The sequence below is a fragment of the Ciconia boyciana genome, chromosome 2 (assembly GCF_034638445.1).
Source record: "Ciconia boyciana chromosome 2, ASM3463844v1, whole genome shotgun sequence".
Lineage (NCBI taxonomy): Eukaryota > Metazoa > Chordata > Aves > Ciconiiformes > Ciconiidae > Ciconia > Ciconia boyciana.
Genome location: NC_132935.1, coordinates 136,890,888 through 136,909,290, shown reverse-complemented (window position 1 = coordinate 136,909,290; position 18,403 = coordinate 136,890,888). Strand labels below are relative to the sequence as shown.

The 18,403-nt window shown below is 33.9% G+C and overlaps 1 protein-coding gene across 6 annotated transcripts in view; it reads right to left on the bottom strand.

Annotated features, from left to right (window-relative positions):
* The window catches only part of DGKB (diacylglycerol kinase beta), a 325,820-nt gene that overhangs the window by 225,203 nt on the left and 82,214 nt on the right, over positions 1-18,403 (bottom strand). For 2 of the 6 annotated variants that reach the window (XM_072851476.1, XM_072851477.1), the window contains 6 exons: positions 17,493-17,581; positions 17,296-17,412; positions 12,884-12,982; positions 10,681-10,683; positions 4,923-4,955; positions 1,032-1,148 (listed from right to left, as the gene is read on the bottom strand). In XM_072851476.1, coding sequence (XP_072707577.1) covers positions 1,032-1,148; positions 4,923-4,955; positions 10,681-10,683; positions 12,884-12,982; positions 17,296-17,412; positions 17,493-17,581 — 458 coding nt within the window. The remainder of the gene's footprint in view (positions 1-1,031; positions 1,149-4,922; positions 4,956-10,680; positions 10,684-12,883; positions 12,983-17,295; positions 17,413-17,492; positions 17,582-18,403) is intronic. The other 4 variants (XM_072851474.1, XM_072851475.1, XM_072851471.1 and 1 more) reach the window with 2 other exon arrangements.

Here is an 18,403-nt window from a genome sequence, read left to right as displayed (position 1 = left end):
ACAATGATCGCTGTAATATTCTACTAGACCATCAATGGAGTGGCCATGTGATTGCACATGTTTTAGGGTTTGTTCTTTTTTCTTTTTCTTTTTTTTTCTTTGGGTTTTCATAACAAGAATGTTTCACTAACCTAAAAAGATGAAACAATAAAATAAGCCTTTCTATCCTGATGCAATAAGGTATATAATGAAATAATTATGAGGTATACAGCATTTGATATATGGTAATCGAATCTTTTACATTTTACTGAACCTCAATTGCAACACATCAAAAGATACAGAGAACAGTCAACTATGTATATCAAATGATTATCACATTGTTATCATGATGATCATTTCAGTTCTGAGGAAATAAAGAAGCAGCATCATATATGTGAACATTGACTTTACTCAAAACTACTCATTCTCAAGGGAAAGAAGTCAAGCAGTTCAGGCAGAACTTCTGGCATGCCTCTGAGTAACCTCTCTAAAATAACATTAGCTCATCACACACACAGGTTTTTCTTTCAAGTAGAAAAAACTTCCATTTTTATTCTAGATATCACTATTACTGAAATCACCTTGCTTCTCTCCGCTCTTAATTTTGATGTGCCAAATACCCTACTTGGAAATACCTGGACAAATAATACTATTGAAGTTTACTCCATTCATCTATTAATTAACAGGTCCAAATGAGAACAGTGAACAGTTATCAAGATGTAGACTCAGATTTATAATGTAAATTCACACAATGCTGCGTGACAGATACTAAAACAATCAAGTTCAGCTTCACCCCACAATATAAATGTTTTAGAGCTAGTTTTCTTAATGTCTTAGGAAATCCTACCAATCACACGAGAAGCAGATTTGCACCACAGGATTCCTGTACAGATGGAAGAATTTACTTTATTATTATATTTTTAAATATGTAAACATGAAATATTAGAAGAGTGAATGTATAGGAAATATTTCACTTTAAAGATTGCTCACTCTGTCATTGTCTTCATACACCTAGAAGTATCTCCTTAAAATTAAAATAACAATAATCACACCTGAAGACCTTGTCCATCTACAGTGACGGAATTTGCTCTTTGCATTTTGTTCCGTTCTCCTAGTTTGTTCATTTGCTGTGGGCAACTCTTTTCTTTTTTCACTGTTGCCTGTCTTTCCTTGAAAAAAGAAGAGAAAAGGAGAAAATGGAACATTTTAACACATAATATAATGCTATACAACTGTAACTGAGACTGTGCCTCCACAAAGTTGTTTTTTGACTAGCGAGTAATGTCAGATTCTGCTTTAATGAAAATGAGATCTCAGTCAAGTTATTACACAATGTCTGGCCACTTCACATAACATCTATCTATGTGCCTGGACATTCCATAACGATGAGGCAATAGATGGATGAAAAGTGTGCAGTCACAACACAAATTAATGCAATGTTGTGAAAAGATAAATCTGACATTGCCAGGATGGCATTCTGAAACTTGAAAGCCAATCATACAAAATACTTGATTGTTTAATAAGCACATTGATAAGAGATCAGTAATTTATCAAAATTTCATCCTAACTGCTAGCAAAGGTTGGATGCTTCCAGAGTACTTTACCACTTTGGCAAAATACACGTGTTCAAAATGTACCATAATCAATTGGCTGAGTGGCTTTTTATAAAATACATATTTTGTATCAGAAGGAAACCAGAAACTACATCAGATTCTAAGCCACTGGCACCTTTCGATGCTGATACGCAGCACAATCAGATAGATAGTTATTTGACAGAAGTACGTTGCTGTCACCGTATTTTCAACTGTTGTCAGGTCATTTCAGAGAACTTTAAATGAAAAAAAAAAGTCCTTCCTCTTCGTATCTCATTTATCCTATTTATAAACTGCACCCAGCATGACTTTTTAGGTTGTCCAAAAATGCACCATAAATTAAGACAGCAGATGTTTATCAAATAGAATCAGTGTCCCCAATCCCGACTGCACCCCAGTCACTTTCCTCACTTCACAAGTGCAAGGAGGCTTTAAACTAGTCAGGGGAATGGGCTGGCACAAAGCTGCTGCACTAGAAAGGAGCATGAAGGACACTATTGCACCCCCTGCAACTGCACTCAGTAAGCAGTTCATTAAATGTTACCATTTACATTCTATACCAGGCCAAATCCATCTCTGTGGTACCTCTGATAAAGCCTTAGGGATTGCACTAGCAATTAATCCATGCCACTCTTTCTGGAGCAGTTTAAACTGGAAGAAACATTGACACAGATTCTCTGGCAGGAAGGGAATAACTCTCAGCTTAATACAGCGCCTTCCTAGTATTACTGTAACACAGATGTGGACCATCACTGTTTTTACACCATCTTTGGTTTCCTTAAATTTGGAGACTGACACAGCCTCAATCTAGTCCTGATGCAAATAGTCCAAGTCATCCCAGGCTGCTTTGGGCAGCCAAGTGCTTTGGGGAACTGTGGCAATCTGATCACATTTCCTATAAAAGGACTGACAAACTTATGCCACAGAAAAAAAACAGGGGAGTCTGCACTATTTCCCATATGCAGTGAGATTCCTAAGAGGTTAGTTAACTGAGCTCTTGGATGTTTTGAGTAACTTGATCAGTTCAAGAGGAGGTCCAAGAGTCTAGACTACAATATCATTGCTTTAAACAGAAAACAGTAAAAGCAATTAGAGCTATTCATCTCAGCCCTAACCTTCAAAACACAGACAAGCACTGTCCATATCACTGCCTAAGAAATCACTGACTCTGCACTTATTTATTTGGCAATCTTTTAGAAATTAGAACTAGGATGAGACATCCAAACAGAATAATGTTTGTGAACTGACAAAAAACATTAATGCACAACAGTATTGGTTAGTGCCAAGGACAGACAGTAAGAAACCTCAGTATGAAGGAAGCCTCATACCTCATTACAGAGGTAAGAAGCAGCTTTGGGGTTTCAAACAACTTTGCGAAAAACTACCCTTAAAAGTCACTACATTTTAGAAAAAGTAAGCATACCATGTTAAAGAGGATCTCATATTACAGCCAAATCTGGCTCTTGGATATTTCAACATCTTCAAAAAAATCAAATCAGATGTCAGTAATGCAGACACACAGCTAGTAAAAAACCCTGATTTCTAACAAAAATCAGAGATGGAGAACAAATTTTAAACAGGCTAGAAAAATTTTAAGATAAACAACATATTCGTGATAGTTCAAAGAAAAAGGTAACAGAAAGGAACAGATGCAGTACACTGAGTATGTGCATTTAGAGAGGTTAAAAAACACTGTTTAAAAGAGGCCTACTTATAAAGTGTGGCATTAAAAATCTTCTTGCATATATCATGCTACTACTTAGAGGAAAAGTATTTATACACTGCTGAGAACTGCCTTTACATAAAGGATGCTTACCACAGTGCCCAAACCTGCTGTTATCAATCATTCACCAGCAAAATGCAGTAACAATTACCTCAAGCAAAGTTTGGATATTGGTTTTTTTGTTCCAGCACGATACAGATAGCAGCAAATACCCTCAGCTGGCCCTGTCCCTATGACTGCTGCATCAGCAACATTCCTTCTCCAATTTATATTACCTATCCCATAAGCAAAACAATTGCTTCACTCACAGACAAAGACAGCTTCTCCTAAGCAGTGACTACACAAGATTAGGCCATACACCTCACACAATATAAAGAAAAAACTACATTCATGATACAGAATTGTCTAGAGTGTTATTAAAAAAATCAAATACGGATACTTCACCTCATTATCATTGAAGGTCTGCTTCCTTCAGTGATGATTTTTGAAGAAAGTACAAATAAAGTATTTCATATCACCCACCTTATATGCATATGAGACCACAATACATGTTACCACATGTACCAACAGTGCTCTCGAAACATTTCTGAAGAAGATAGAAGATTCCAGATTTCCTAAAGTTATATATCCTATAATTTTTAGGTATGTGTCATACTAGTGAGGATCTGACTTACAGTTTGTATGAAATAATATAATAATGTGTATCTTAATTCTACTGAATAAATCTATTAATGGAACACAAAAAGAATTACCATTTTATTTTAAAAAATCTCTTTTAAATATTCCTGTACAGATAATTTGTTTTATACATGAAATAGAAAGCTGGCTTTCTAATCCAGTCATACATGACTGTTTGAATAACTTTCTTTCAGGAACTGTAACATTACTAAGCTATCCAAGAGTGTCAGAAACTAAACAGTGTCATTTTTTGGTGAGACAATAACAGTTTAATAAAATCACCTGTGGATAATAGCCTACAAATTCTAGCAACGTTAAGACAAATTTGACATGCATTGAACAAATGGTTTTAAAAAATGCAAAAATTTATTTTTCAAGGTAAGAAATGTTTCTACAACAGCTGTGCTGTATTTAATATCTTGTTAATTAAAGCATACAAAATGATAAATGTATCTGTGAACCCTTTTGTTTAGTGGACATGCATGAGGTTGACAGAGATACTGAATACAGCATTTTAAAAGCTATTGTACATTTTGATGGCTCAAAGAATCAAGCTTTTCTGTTCTTTTGGTATGTGCCAGAGGACATACCTTTCAAAATAGTACTTACCACAACAAAAATTTTTTCCACCCATTTTGCACCTCTCATGCGTTCTTTTCTCCCCTGGAACTCCCACTTTGAAGTCAATATCCATTAACTGGAGCTTCTACCATTCAATATTGCTCCAGAGAGATCACTGTCAGATAAGAACTATTCAATTGTATCTGTCCCTTATTCATCCAAATAAGAAAAAAGAATTGATAAATAAGACAGGGCCTTTCAAATTACAACACAGAATACCATGTCTAGATTTTTAGTTCAGCCCCAAAATGCACTTTTATAGCAAGAAGAATGTACAATATCATGATCCGTTAGTATTCGTGCATACATGGATGCCTCCCGTTACGCACCTCAGGGAGCAAACCTCCTAAAGTGGGTAGCGTCTGTTGGAAAAAGAGAATGTTAGGCTGCAACACCGAACAGCTGGGACGGCAAGGGGCATGAAGAGAGCGCTCACGAGGAATGTTACCTTGCAGCAGCAAGGTACTTAACAACAACCGTACGTAGTGCTTTGTTACACATTTGCACAACTGTACTCCCCCAATGTTTTGGCTGTCATATTATATAATTTACATTCTGGAGAGTATGTGCGGGATCATTTTATCACCAACTAAAAATATTTAAAAACCTGAGGTGTATATTCTTTCGAATAGTAAAAGGAGATACTTGGTACCCAGGGAGTATTCTTTTTATTTTATCTTCCAAGTCTTTGAATCCTCATCCAAAGCGAGGAATCTTTCTTCTACTACAACTGACAAGCTATACAACATTCATCCTCAAAAAGTATTTCTACACTTTCTTTATATAGAGGTATGGTCTTTTCCTTTACACAAAACACTGATATTTAGAAATATCATATTTGATTAATCTGTTTTCTTATACCAGCTATGATAGTAACTAATGGCTTACTAAATAGTTACCTCCCTACATTTGAACTGCTAACACAGAATCCAGTCCCAATGCAGCAAAAATTGCTTTTTCTCACCTTGTCTCTTAATCAATAAGTGCAAATCTGGTTTTCTGGATTATTTTGTACACAGCTGAGATTATTTAAAATAATTTATTTTATACATTAAACAACAATTTATTTATACATTAAATAGGATTGTAAAGCCATCAGTAAATAGTTAATACCATTACACAGTTTGCCAAGTAACTCCTAAAAATTTGAGATTACTTCTGTATGATAATTACTTCTTTTATACTATATGCCTTCAGACGAGGCATATACCCTAAAGCCCAACTTGGGGCTGCAGGTGCATAAGGAGAGAACTGAATTCTATGTTAATATGCATAAACTGAAACAGTTATCAAAAAATACCTTATTTTAGAACCCTGAAACTTGAAAGATATTGATCAGGAGAATCTGGTCATGGAAGATCAGATAGAATGCACGGAATACCATGTAAAGGTGTCATAAAATGTTTGCAGGATGAAGGGCATGGAAGTTTAAATATGTGACTTGAATACCAAACTGATGCTTTGGGTATTTTTAAGGAACTTGGAGGAAGGTTGCTCCATGATTCATTAGAGTTATTTTGTTTAATGACATAGGAATCTCCAAGGGATGCAAAACCTGTGCTTCAATATGCAATGAAATATTAGAATAGGTACTCCTAGACTGTCATTTTGTTAACCTATGTGGTATTCAAGACCCTGTTTACAAAAATTCCATTCCATGCAATTTCTGACCATAGTTACACAATAACCAAAGAGAATCAAAGACTCAGACACCCTGAAAACTGCAAAAAACCACCACCACTACCCCAAAACCCTAGAGAGCAATCTATCTGTAATATCTATTAGATATCACATCCAACTAACTATGATTTAGATGTGCTAAAATATTTCGAAAATTTACTTTCTAAATTTTTCTCCACATTTCCAGCTCTAACCCTGTGTACATACTAATCAGAAGGGCCAATATTAGGACACCACATCATGCTGTCTTGAAAGCTCACAGAGCTGTAGCACAATACCCAGCTCTACATCCGTGGGCTGAAGCTAGAAGTCATCCTGTGGACAAGATTAGCGACCACTTCACTAGCAAAAATACTGTCCAGTGAGCTGCACATGGCCATATTATAAAAGAAACACAAGGCTTCTAATTTATCTGAGAGCTGTCTTGACAGAAACGTTTGCAGCTAAAGAAAAAAAAAAGAAAATCACATTATGTCAATCAGAAGGAGGTATTTTGTCATCCATAATACTAGTAGCCAAAATACGCGGAAAAAGACAAGGCTGGAACAGAGACGATGTCATTTGAGAATACCTTCCAAAATAGCTGACCGCAAGACTGTTCTGAACAAGGACTTGCTACATGATAACTTTATATATATATACTTTGTGTTGATTGTTTAATACGTCTTAATAAAGATGTAAAGAATTACACATCAAAATCACAAACACTATTTCTCATTTAGCACGTTGGCCTTAGTTCATTTAGTTGGCTGAAGATGACTTGACTTGCCTTACATATTGCACCCATTCAATATATGCATCAACATGCACCAATAGTAGGGCCCAAGACTTTTAATTTAATTTGCAAGCTAAAATGAACTTGGGCTATAGCAGGCAACTATATACATCGTCCAAGCAAGACAAAAGAGCTGGAAAAGAATTTTGAAAATAAAAACATGTTAAACTCCAATGGGAGAGGATGCAAGGAATAAACTTAGGGACAGACAGTAGTGACGAGTTGTGGGCAGGCAACTAGATATAACTTAAAATGATTGAATGGCTGCCATTTCAGTTTATCAGCATCTTATTATTTTAACATTGAACTGTGTTTGCCGAACAGATAATTAGTTAGGAAGATACATTTTCCTCCAGGGCAATTATTAATTTCCTTCTGACTTCAAAGAAATGAAAAAGCTCTTAGTGTAGATAAGCACACCATTATATTTCAAGTCTGTTTTAGATTCTCAGAAAAGTGAATCTGCAATATGGTATGCAACTGAAAAGGAAAAAAGTGTTTTGTTTTGTTTTGTTTATTAAATCTGTTTCAATTGCTATGTCATTAACTAATATTCAACAACCAGATTTAAATTCTGCCCCCCATAGAAGCATATATATTCAAGTAACTGGTTTTTTGTAGTATCTTTGTTCAGAAACTCAGAATAAGGCTAGTACTCAACTTCAAAGGATCGAGTTGCTCATAAAGATGCTTACACACTGCACTGACTTTCTGCTCTCCATGTTGAGCTTGGATTCAACTGAGCTAAAACTGATCTCTACTATGATAAAAACAGAAGAATCATTTTAGGATTAAAAACTCGAAAAGGGATTATGAAAGCTCATTCTTCAACCAGCAACTGCTAATTCCCTTTTGCTCTCTCTACATCTCTGTTTTCCTATGTGAGTAACATCTACTGAACTCAAAGGAAAATAGTATTAGTAAAACATATTATCAGACATCGAAAAAGTATCTATTGAACTATGTTGCAATTATAACACAGCCATTAGCTATTCTATCTAGTCTCTCTAAATACTGAGTTAAATAAAATTCTTGTACAATATTTTCAACTTTAATTCTGTATTACTTTTTGCCAGCATTTGCACACACTTGCTATATTTACAAAAAAGTTTGAAGCTACAGATCATAATGTATTGTTTAGTAGCACAAGGCACATTGGTTAGCTAAAACATTTGTAATCTGCTGTGTATATTGTTTTACATGTGTAAATAGAACTAGTTATAAATGAAAAATTTCTGAACGTTTATGTTCTTGTGTAATAAAATGCCAAACAAACCCAAATCAGATACATGTTTCCTCCACCGAAATAAATAGCTGTTTATATTTTAAAATAAGAGGTCAAGTGAATTCAACTTATGATGGTTTTTTATATTAGATGTATATAAACAAATTTACTCTATGATGTATAAAAATTCTATATATATTTTATATATACTGAATTCTCTCTATATATATTCTATATTTATATAAATAGAATTTATGCTTAAAAGATTTTGTCCTAAAAAGTTATAAGCATCTTCACTAGACAAAAGAAAAGCCAAATTCATCCACAAGAGAAAAGAAACAAAAAGTGAGTTGTTCCAAACTTTTTATCATGATGACCAATTTGTCCCAGAATGCTGAACAATGAAGTTGAAAATCGAACACAAGGAAACATACTCAATTTTAAATTTTATTTCTTTCACTTCTTGTCTTCAATATTACACCAGACCCCCCCCTTTGAAATTAACTGGTTACTATGGAGACAGTGATAACTGCCATATAGTAACGCTCACACTGTAATCAGGGTACCTTATGTTTTACAATTTATTCCATAATTTTCTTTTTATTCCACAATTAACAGTTTTAATTATACATTTCAAAACCGATGTTAGAAATTAAGTAAAAAATAATTCATGGTAAAACTCACATAAACAATAGGAGACTCAAAATCATCATACGTTATGAAATAAATATATATTTATTAAACAGTAGGCTTTTATTGGTTGATTTGTCATTACCCAAGGCTATATCTATTTTGGTGGGAAATAGAAAAATCTAATTACTTTTCTACAAACATAAATAGGAATTAGAACACCCTATGCGTTCATCAATAATCGCAGCAAAGTAAAGGAAGGCATACAATGAAGAAGCCAAAATGTATGTTAGCATTTTTCCCTTTCTGTCTTATAAAGGAGCGGGAGGAGAGAAGCTGTATCATAAGGAGAGACCAATCTTTTTTCTTCATTACTCACTCAACTGATTCCAACACCTAGTTTTTAACCTGGTTATGATCTAATTCTGTACTCTTGGTAGGCTAGGATTCAATTGAGTTAAAGATTTTTAAACTCACTGCCAGTCAACCTTATCATGAACTTTCATTATGTGCATGTAATTAATTGGGTCCAATGAACAATATCAGCACTGAGTTATAGACTTTTTCCCCCCACCATATAATTAGAATATAATTACCCACAGGATATCAGAATGATGCAAAACCTTTCCTCTAAATGTGCCCTCATTAGGAAACAAGTCTCAATGTACATTTATTCAATCAGTATGAATTAATTAAAACGTTACCGAAATAAAAGAGAGTAACATTAAAGTGTATCTGACATCTATTAAAAGACTATCACTTGAGATCTGCACACACACTTTATAACAAAACTCATTTAACCTGAACAAAAAACTGCACCATACAACAAGCCTTATATACAGTAAACAGAAAAGTAAAAAGGACTAGTTTTAAAGTTGACAGACTACATTTTACTAAAATATTTAAAAGTATTGCAGTGAGATATGAAAAATCTTTCTATGGCATTGAATCAAGATAGATATGTGATTCTTTCATCATATCAACTGCATGAGTTTCCTCATGGATTCTTTTTCAGCTGAGAATGTAGCTTATCATACTTAGGAATAACATTTGACAAGTTCCATTTTGTGTAGTTTTGAAGATGGGAGCCCTCTTATTTAACCTAGACTAGTCATCTAACTTTCCAGGCATTTAGGTTCTCTCTCCAGCCATTAAGAGAAGGGACAGTATGAGAGGATCATGCCAGTCCCTCTATTTTAGAGGAATCTTTCTTGTGTCTAAAGAGACCCCAAAATGAGTAATTTAGAACAGTCACCTGAGCTGAGATGGCTATGTTTGGGGGGGGAGAGAAATGTCACCTTTTGTGACATTACAGTCAGGAAGGGTAGGTTTTTTATTTATTCTTCACAGTTGCAGCAGTGATTTTGGATGTCAATGATACCTAGGAAATGGAAAAACTGAAAGGATATGGACCTAAACAACAAATTGCAGCTGAGACACCAGTTTGGTAGCTCTGGTATAATACATAGTGCTGTGAAATGCAAATTATGAAAAAATTCGCTTTATCTCTGCAGAAAGAGTCGAGGCTGGACTTCACAAGAACTGAAGAAATGAGACATGATGGATGAGAAAGGTAAAAATATGAATGTCCTCAGTTCCGCAAAAGAGAAAAGATGAGAAGGGATTTAGCCTGTACCCTTGAAGGAAAACTTATGAGAAGGCATCTTGGTCTGAGATGAACTCTGACAGTTTTCTGGAAGAAGTCTGGACTACCAAAGTTACAGATGGAAGGGAGGGCCAAAATTTCTGAGAGATCAAACAAACAAGATTTTTCAACTTGCTATTTCCCCACAACTCCTATAACTTATCCTATGGGAGGAGGAGATACGTTCTTCTTTGATACCTCAAAATACTCAAGGATAAGCCTAGTACAGAAAGCATTGTGGTTATCTGCTTTTCTTTACCTTCCACATATATTATTGAATATTATTGCTCAGATGAATATTATTCAGCTGACTATTATTCAGAATATTATTGCTCAGCTGATCATTGAGCTAAAGACCCTTCCACTGTCAGGTATATCAGATTTGATATGTCTGAACACATCATTTCTATTAACAAACACACTTACTATTGTATCTTTAGACAATTTTGACATGGATATATTCACTGGTTTTGCTGTCATTATTGAGAGTGCTGGTTTCACATACACTGAAGTATTATCTTTCTCAAAAGGAATCCCCGTAACAGGAAATGGGAGAAACTAATTAAAAAATTATTAAGATAAATAATATGTACACTGTAATCAATCGTTTCTAGTAGGAATTCCTATTAGCTAGGTCACTGATGTATTATTTGTAATGTAAGTATACTCAGGATTTTAATGCATTTTTGGAAGAAACTACTGGATGAACAAATATACTACGAAATTATAAAGTTCCCATTAAATCACAGTAAAATATATTTTCTATTCCTAACAATATACATGTGCTGAAATACATGTTTTATGTTACATTATTAGTATGTAATACTGAAACATGATTCTGATACAGGAAAACATATTTACTTCTGCTTATGCCTTCAAAATTTGCAGATAAAACAAACCTATTCAAGGGTGATTTGACTCTAGAGTGGTTTTATATATCCTCTAAACAACTTAACTAAAGTCCAATTGTGGAATGAAAATCTTAATTCCTCTATCCCTCTTCCTCTCCTGAAAAGAAAATGGAGTTACATAAATATAATTGAAGATGAAATTTCATGCTGAGGCTTTATTCTGTTTATAAGAATGGCAAACAATAAATAACAATAAAATGAAAACAGTCCAATAACAAAATCATAATTTCTACATGTTAAGTTTTAAAGTATGACCTAAAATCCTGAAAATTAAATAATGTAATGCAGAATGTAATCATCCAACAAACTTAAAATAATATTTTGCAATTATTATTCAGAACTTGTCCAGGTAATATCAAAATACTGTTACAGACAAACTGCAAAACTATTCTTATGACTTTTCAAAAATATTAAAAAATATTTCATAAATATTAAAGCCAGCTTTCCATTGCTTTACCTTAATTGACAGCAATGGAATAGTCCCAGTTTATTCAAGTAGAGGGCCAAAGTCTAGCATCCATCCCTTAGCAGATTTATAAACAAACAGCCAAAAGGATTAATCAGAAAACAAGTAATTTACAGTAGGCATTAATATTATTCTTAATGATCAGAAACAGGTTGAAGATTAGAAGGTATATTTTCTTGTTTTTCCTCTCTGCAATAAATCATTCTTTCTTAAGTTCAAGCATTTCTTACTCTTATTATGAAATATATTTAAAGGACCATACGTCTGTTCTGTTATGAATATGATGATGCTATGACTTTCATCAGCATAAAACATCCAATTTAATATATGAATACAGAAGTTAATTCCAAAGCTCTTTTTTCATGATAAACTGGTCAGCTCTTTTCTATAAAACCTACACATAGCATGCATTTTTATTTTCATTGAATTGAGTTATTGTTTTTGTGGACAGAGAAATTTACTGTCCACGACTGCAGAATAAAATATACCATAATGTTGATGCACAGCTTACTGCAAGACCAGTGTCATCATTCTAGGTAACCTCCGGCTTAGATCAGAGACCTCAGCATTGCAGATATACAATATGCATCCCAAGCAAAAACTGTCCATAAGAATAACTTCATTATTCTGGGAAGTTGGATCTATAAAAGATGTAAAATGTAGAAGTGTTCTGCCTATACAGTTTCTGGTAAGTACAGTCTGAGTAAGTGATAAAACCTGAGTCAGCTTCAGTTATAATATGCCCTACAGAAAGTTCATTCTCACATGAAGGAAAATGCAATATGCAGAGGATAAAGCACGCTTGTGCCTATAAACTCATCAGCCAGGATTAGCCATTGTGTTTAAGGTTCACACAGTTCTGTGAATTTAACAAATACTGTGGCAGTCAGTCCCAGCATTGTTTTACCGTTACCTATGACAGAGGATTACATCTGAAATAAACATATGGACAACTCACCAATACTACTGGGCAGATTGATGTGGGTGGTAAAATATGGTCCTTCAAAGGTCCACAGTCACATTCAGGTTTTAGATGTGAAGCACATTTGTTATGCAACTACAGAAAGACAGAAAATGAAAATTCAACTGAGACATTTTACTACTACAGTCTAAGAAAATGGGCATCCTAGAATGGGGTGAGTTTAATTAATCTGATTATTACTAGAGTACTACAAGGAAAATGAAACACACTGCAGTGGAAAGCCTCTTAGGATTGATAAAACCAATTAATTTATATTGAAGCAAAGAAGAGTGAATCAAAATATTTTCCAGTTTGGAAATTGCACATGTGGTCCAGCACACAAAATGAGAATATGGTACAGTATCATCAGCATCGTAGCCGTACAGTACAGTAACAGTAGTAACATAGTAGCAGTACAGTAACATCAGCATAGTGTTATTGGTGATCAAAACCTTCATTTCAGAAGGCAGATTCTTGCACTGAGCCAGGAACTTCTGCTACTACTACTAGTGGGCAACCTGTGGTAATTCAGGGCAGCCTTTGGCATTATTGGTATAACTCTGCTTCCTACCTGAAGCTGATAAAGTCACTACTGATTCAACTCTGATGCTGTGGTACCTATGAAAATACATATGAAATATAAATAAGAGAATAATGTAGGACTATCTAAGAGCTTTAAGCTATATTGGGGAAATTTTGGTCTTGATTGAATCAATGTTCAGGCCTCCATTGACTGCTGAGGAACCTGAATTGCTCTTCTTTTTCTACTTTATCCTTAGCATTCATCCAGTTTTCCTGAAAGCAATGAGAAGAGTTCTACTCTGAAAACATGCAAAGAATATCCTCAGGTCTGCTGACTGAAAGAGCATTGGCTTACTTCTGTATTGTTAAAAAGGTGGAAGGGAAAAATGTGTATGTAACATCGACAAAAACCGCCAACAAATAATGATATATTTCTTGAAATATCTTGCATGAGCAATCAAGAGTTCTTGTTGATATTTTAGGATTTAACTCAATTCAAATGTCTCTAAACAGAATATTTCAACATATATATCCAGCCACACAGTAAAAAGGCACAGTTGTGTGCCTGGATCATGCAAAGCATTCACAATTAATTGGTATACTTTGCAATATTATTAGAGATAGCCACAATAAAATACAACTTAATGTTGTGAAATTTGGTGAAAGCTTATTATTTTGGACTTGATGATCTTAAAGGTCTTTTCCCACCTAAATGATTCTATGATTCTATTTCTGCATTGATTCAATAAAGTGAGCATTAAGTTCTTCATGTAACATGCATTTCCCATAGAGATTAATATTTTATTTTTTGAGAAGATATGTATATTTGCATTAAAGAAAAAAAAGCAGCATATTAAATAACAGAAATTTTGAAGTAAAAATTTCATTTAACAAGTGATTTAACTAGTATAATAGGTAGCATACAGCATTAGTTCAACAGGTTCAATAGCTGTTATAAAATCTGTAGTTCAATGTCTGAATCTGTAAATCACATTTTTCCAATGACTGATTCATCTTCCCTTAGATGATTTAACTATGTCAGTATGAACTCTATTAAAATTACAATAAAATTGTACCAGTTGCTGGTGTATATAAGCTTTACCGGTAATATGGTCTTCATAAAGTTATCTGGTACAGTTAATGTTGACATAACATTTCTGAATTTTGAACTGAATGGCACCTAATATTAACCTTGTCCATATTCATTTATACTGCAAAGTTACCTTTTCAGGCAGTTACTTAGCAACAGAAAATAAAAGTCTAACGAGTTTCCATTTACTCTGAGTATTAAAGCCTTATTGTGAGGGTATTTTGGTAGCCCTGTAATCTAAATCATTTGTCATGCTAATTCTCTGCCTCAGTGGTAAGGCTACTTGTAGCATAATTAATGCACACCAGGCCGTGTTACATCAAATAAAAGTATCTTCACACATTCAGTGGTAATTAGCAGCTTTGCTACTCGGTGGCATGCAAACTTATCTATGAAAAAAATAGCTTAATCTTTTTATTAGTCTCTGCTGATCTTTGACAACAGAATTGGTGCATAGCAGACAACAGAAATGGTAGAAGATATGTAGCTTTAATGAAAATAACACTTTGACACAATGAAATGAAATAATATGCATCTCTTCTCAAAAAATGTTTTAGCAGATTTTAAATACATTTCCCCAAAATTCCCTTACCCCAAACCTAGCTCCTTTAGAATATTATGTCCCTCACAACCAGATGCCTGCAAAGTAGGAAAAACTGTATTTGCTGAAGATAAAACAAGGTAAAGAACATTTACAAGACTGGTAGAGAACTATAGAGTATATGGAAGAGGGAATCATGGGCCTAGCTGAGAACTCAGTATAACAAAGCCTCCCTAGTGAAAAACATCTCTAAATTTCAGGATTTGATTCAGTTATTTGACATCAGAAGTGACCCTAAAAGTTGTAAGAAGGAGAGATATTTAAAATACATGAAAGAGGCTCAGAATTAGTAGTGTAATAACTAGCACCCTCTTACATTACAAAAATATGTCAGCAACAAGCCCTAAATGTGTTGTTGTACAAGGAGTTGAAAATGTATGAAGGATGTGATGACAATTATATAACTTCAGAATATCCGTTCAAAAATCAGTTATCTGTTAGAAATTTAAAACACTGTTTTTTCAGTAATAAAGTTATTACTATTAGCAAGGAAAGTTATTGTAATAGAATCTATAGAATACACAGAATTACAAGAAAAGTGAATAAGAGATTGAAAAACAAATATTTTGCAGTATTTTTAAAGCTTTTAAAATACTCATTTTTTACTTATGTGTCTAATTTACACCTGAAGCCATAAAAATTAAATAAAAATATTAATAAATTTATTTTGAAAATACAACTATACTTTTACAAAAAATAAAAATCTTTAAATTACTGATGGAAATACAATTGCAAAATTGTAAACTTCAGTGGCCAAGATTTTCACTTTTGGCTGTCCAAAAACATAGGCCCATTTTTAATTGGAATTTTGATAGATATTTAAGCATTTAAATATGCACACAAGCACCTAAGATATTTTCAAAAGAATTTAGCCTCTTCCTTCACAGTGGTTTCAATGATAGATCATTCCTCAGTATTTCCTCAGTGAATATCAGTTCTTATAGAATTCCTCTAAATCTTAATGTGCATCTTCAAGAAGTAAAAGGCCTTTACAAATCTGGTCCGGATTCACATGAACTAATGGGAAAATCATTTTTCTGAGGAGCTACAGAATTTGCAACTTCCTTTGACTTTAAGAGGGAGCCTTACAAAATATGTATTTCTTGAATGATATACACATGTTATACAGATGTAAACACTTCTATATCTAGAGCGGAACACTCTTATTTATCTATCTAAACACAAATAGCCATTGCCTAAATGTAATTATCTGCATGTGAAAATTTTGGATTGGGTGTTTTACTCTCTACATAAATTATCCAAATTTTGACAGCAATCTGGACTACATATTTGCTTTCTTCTAAAATATTGGGTTTTAAGTAATCATAACAGCTTATCACTGAAAGTATCCTGGATCCATTTTCTTTGATGATGTTTCATATTTTGTACTCTTGTCTTAAGAAAATATGTCATAAAACATCCAAACTTGTATGCTGAAAACAAACCATCACTAATGCCTCAGTCTCATATTATTATTTAAAACACTGAACAAACAACTGCTGTTCCATAACAATAACAATAATAATAATAATGATATCAGCAAAAAGGCAAAAACCCTAGAAGAAGGCTGAATCTCTCCCCATTTAGATTTAAATCCTGCCCTGGCTAGGAACAGAAATACTGGCATTGCTCCTTCTAGCATGAAGATCTCACTTATAAGGGCAGTGTTCCTTGAATGTCATTAGTTCCAGTTATTGGTTCCTGCTGAATAAGGAGAGCACAAAAGTTGTATATATTAGACTTGGTGCACAGATTAGTATATTATCAAGATGTTTCTGCTATTATTACCAGACACTTGAAATCACTGTATCCTACCAGATGTCCTCAATTTCATTTGCCCTTCAGTACACCACAAATTAGGATTTTGCCCTAGTGTTACAGTGACCTTGACTTTCCCCAGTACTGCAAACTCTTTTATAATCTTTCTGTAATGTAGATTGGGAATTCAGCTCTTCAGAATGACATCTATTATTTACATTTATATATTGTCTTGAAGCAGAGTACACCTTTAAGCGTATTTGCTTGCAACAATTAAGGACTCCTACGAATATTCTGCATATACCATTTCTTAAACACACACTATCCATTCCTGATGACAAAACTGAATGAGACCTTTTGAATTATGAGGCTATAAAAAAGATATGCAGATTTTTGTCTCTCTAACCTGTGCTAAAGGTTTTACTATAGTATACTCACTGTGATCTGACACCAAACACAGTGAAGTCCAGTCAAGCCTTGGTAACATTTTATAGTTTTGTGACACTTATCACATTTTGTTGGACAATTTCCTTCTACCCAGAAATGGTGCATTACCTGCAAAAGAAAAGTGTGGATATACATACAGTTACTAAATTAACAGATACATGGCAAAGTTAATGCTACCCCAAACTTACATCAGTATTCTTTTTGGACTTAACATATGTTTTGATGCAAGATGCAGGAGCTCTTGAGACACAGCGTTCGTGGACTGTATACTTGCAAACTGAAAAAAGAAACACATTAATAGATGTTGAGGCAATGGTGTTTCTGACTACATTTTTATGAAACAAATAATGTTACCAGCATGCCATCTCTATATAATCAATCCAATCAGTCAATGAAAACTCAAACTAAACTGCTTTTTCCATGGAATACAAAAGGCCAATTAGAACAGGAAATATTATGCAAGTGAGAAATCCAAGAATGCACTATCATTGCATAACAGGAAATGCTTAATTAAATCAGAGCTCACTAAATTTTTTCACAATAATTCCCAAATGACAAAAAATATTAAAGACAAATTGATGACTGCCAAATGGTTTGGTGTCATTTGCTAGTAGAAAGAAATCTATATTTTACAAACTATAGGCATGAGAGCAGCTGGCAAGCACAAAAATAAAAGCCAATGAATTTACGTTGTTCCTTCTATTGATTTATAAATCTTAAATGGCTGATTAGTCCATTTTCAGATAGCAATTGTTTTCATGTATTCCATGTAATCACCGCAACTTTAACTCTTACTTTCCCAAATACCAGCTCCTGAGAAGCCTTTTTTTCCTAACCCCTCCATACCAGTCTGAGGTAACTACTATTGTTGACCAGGTCTGTAAAGATCATACTAGCTGCATTTGGAAAATATACAAATGTCAGAGCTTTGTCAATGCAAAGCTCTCCTGACTTCAACTATACAACTGTGCCTAGATGAGGAAATAATGCTACAGATTATACCTTCATTCAATAGAGTCAACTATTAAAAACTGAGAATGAATTTCTCCCTGCATGGTATATGTCTCACGCTTTTGACCTCAAGAGCAATTAAGCACAA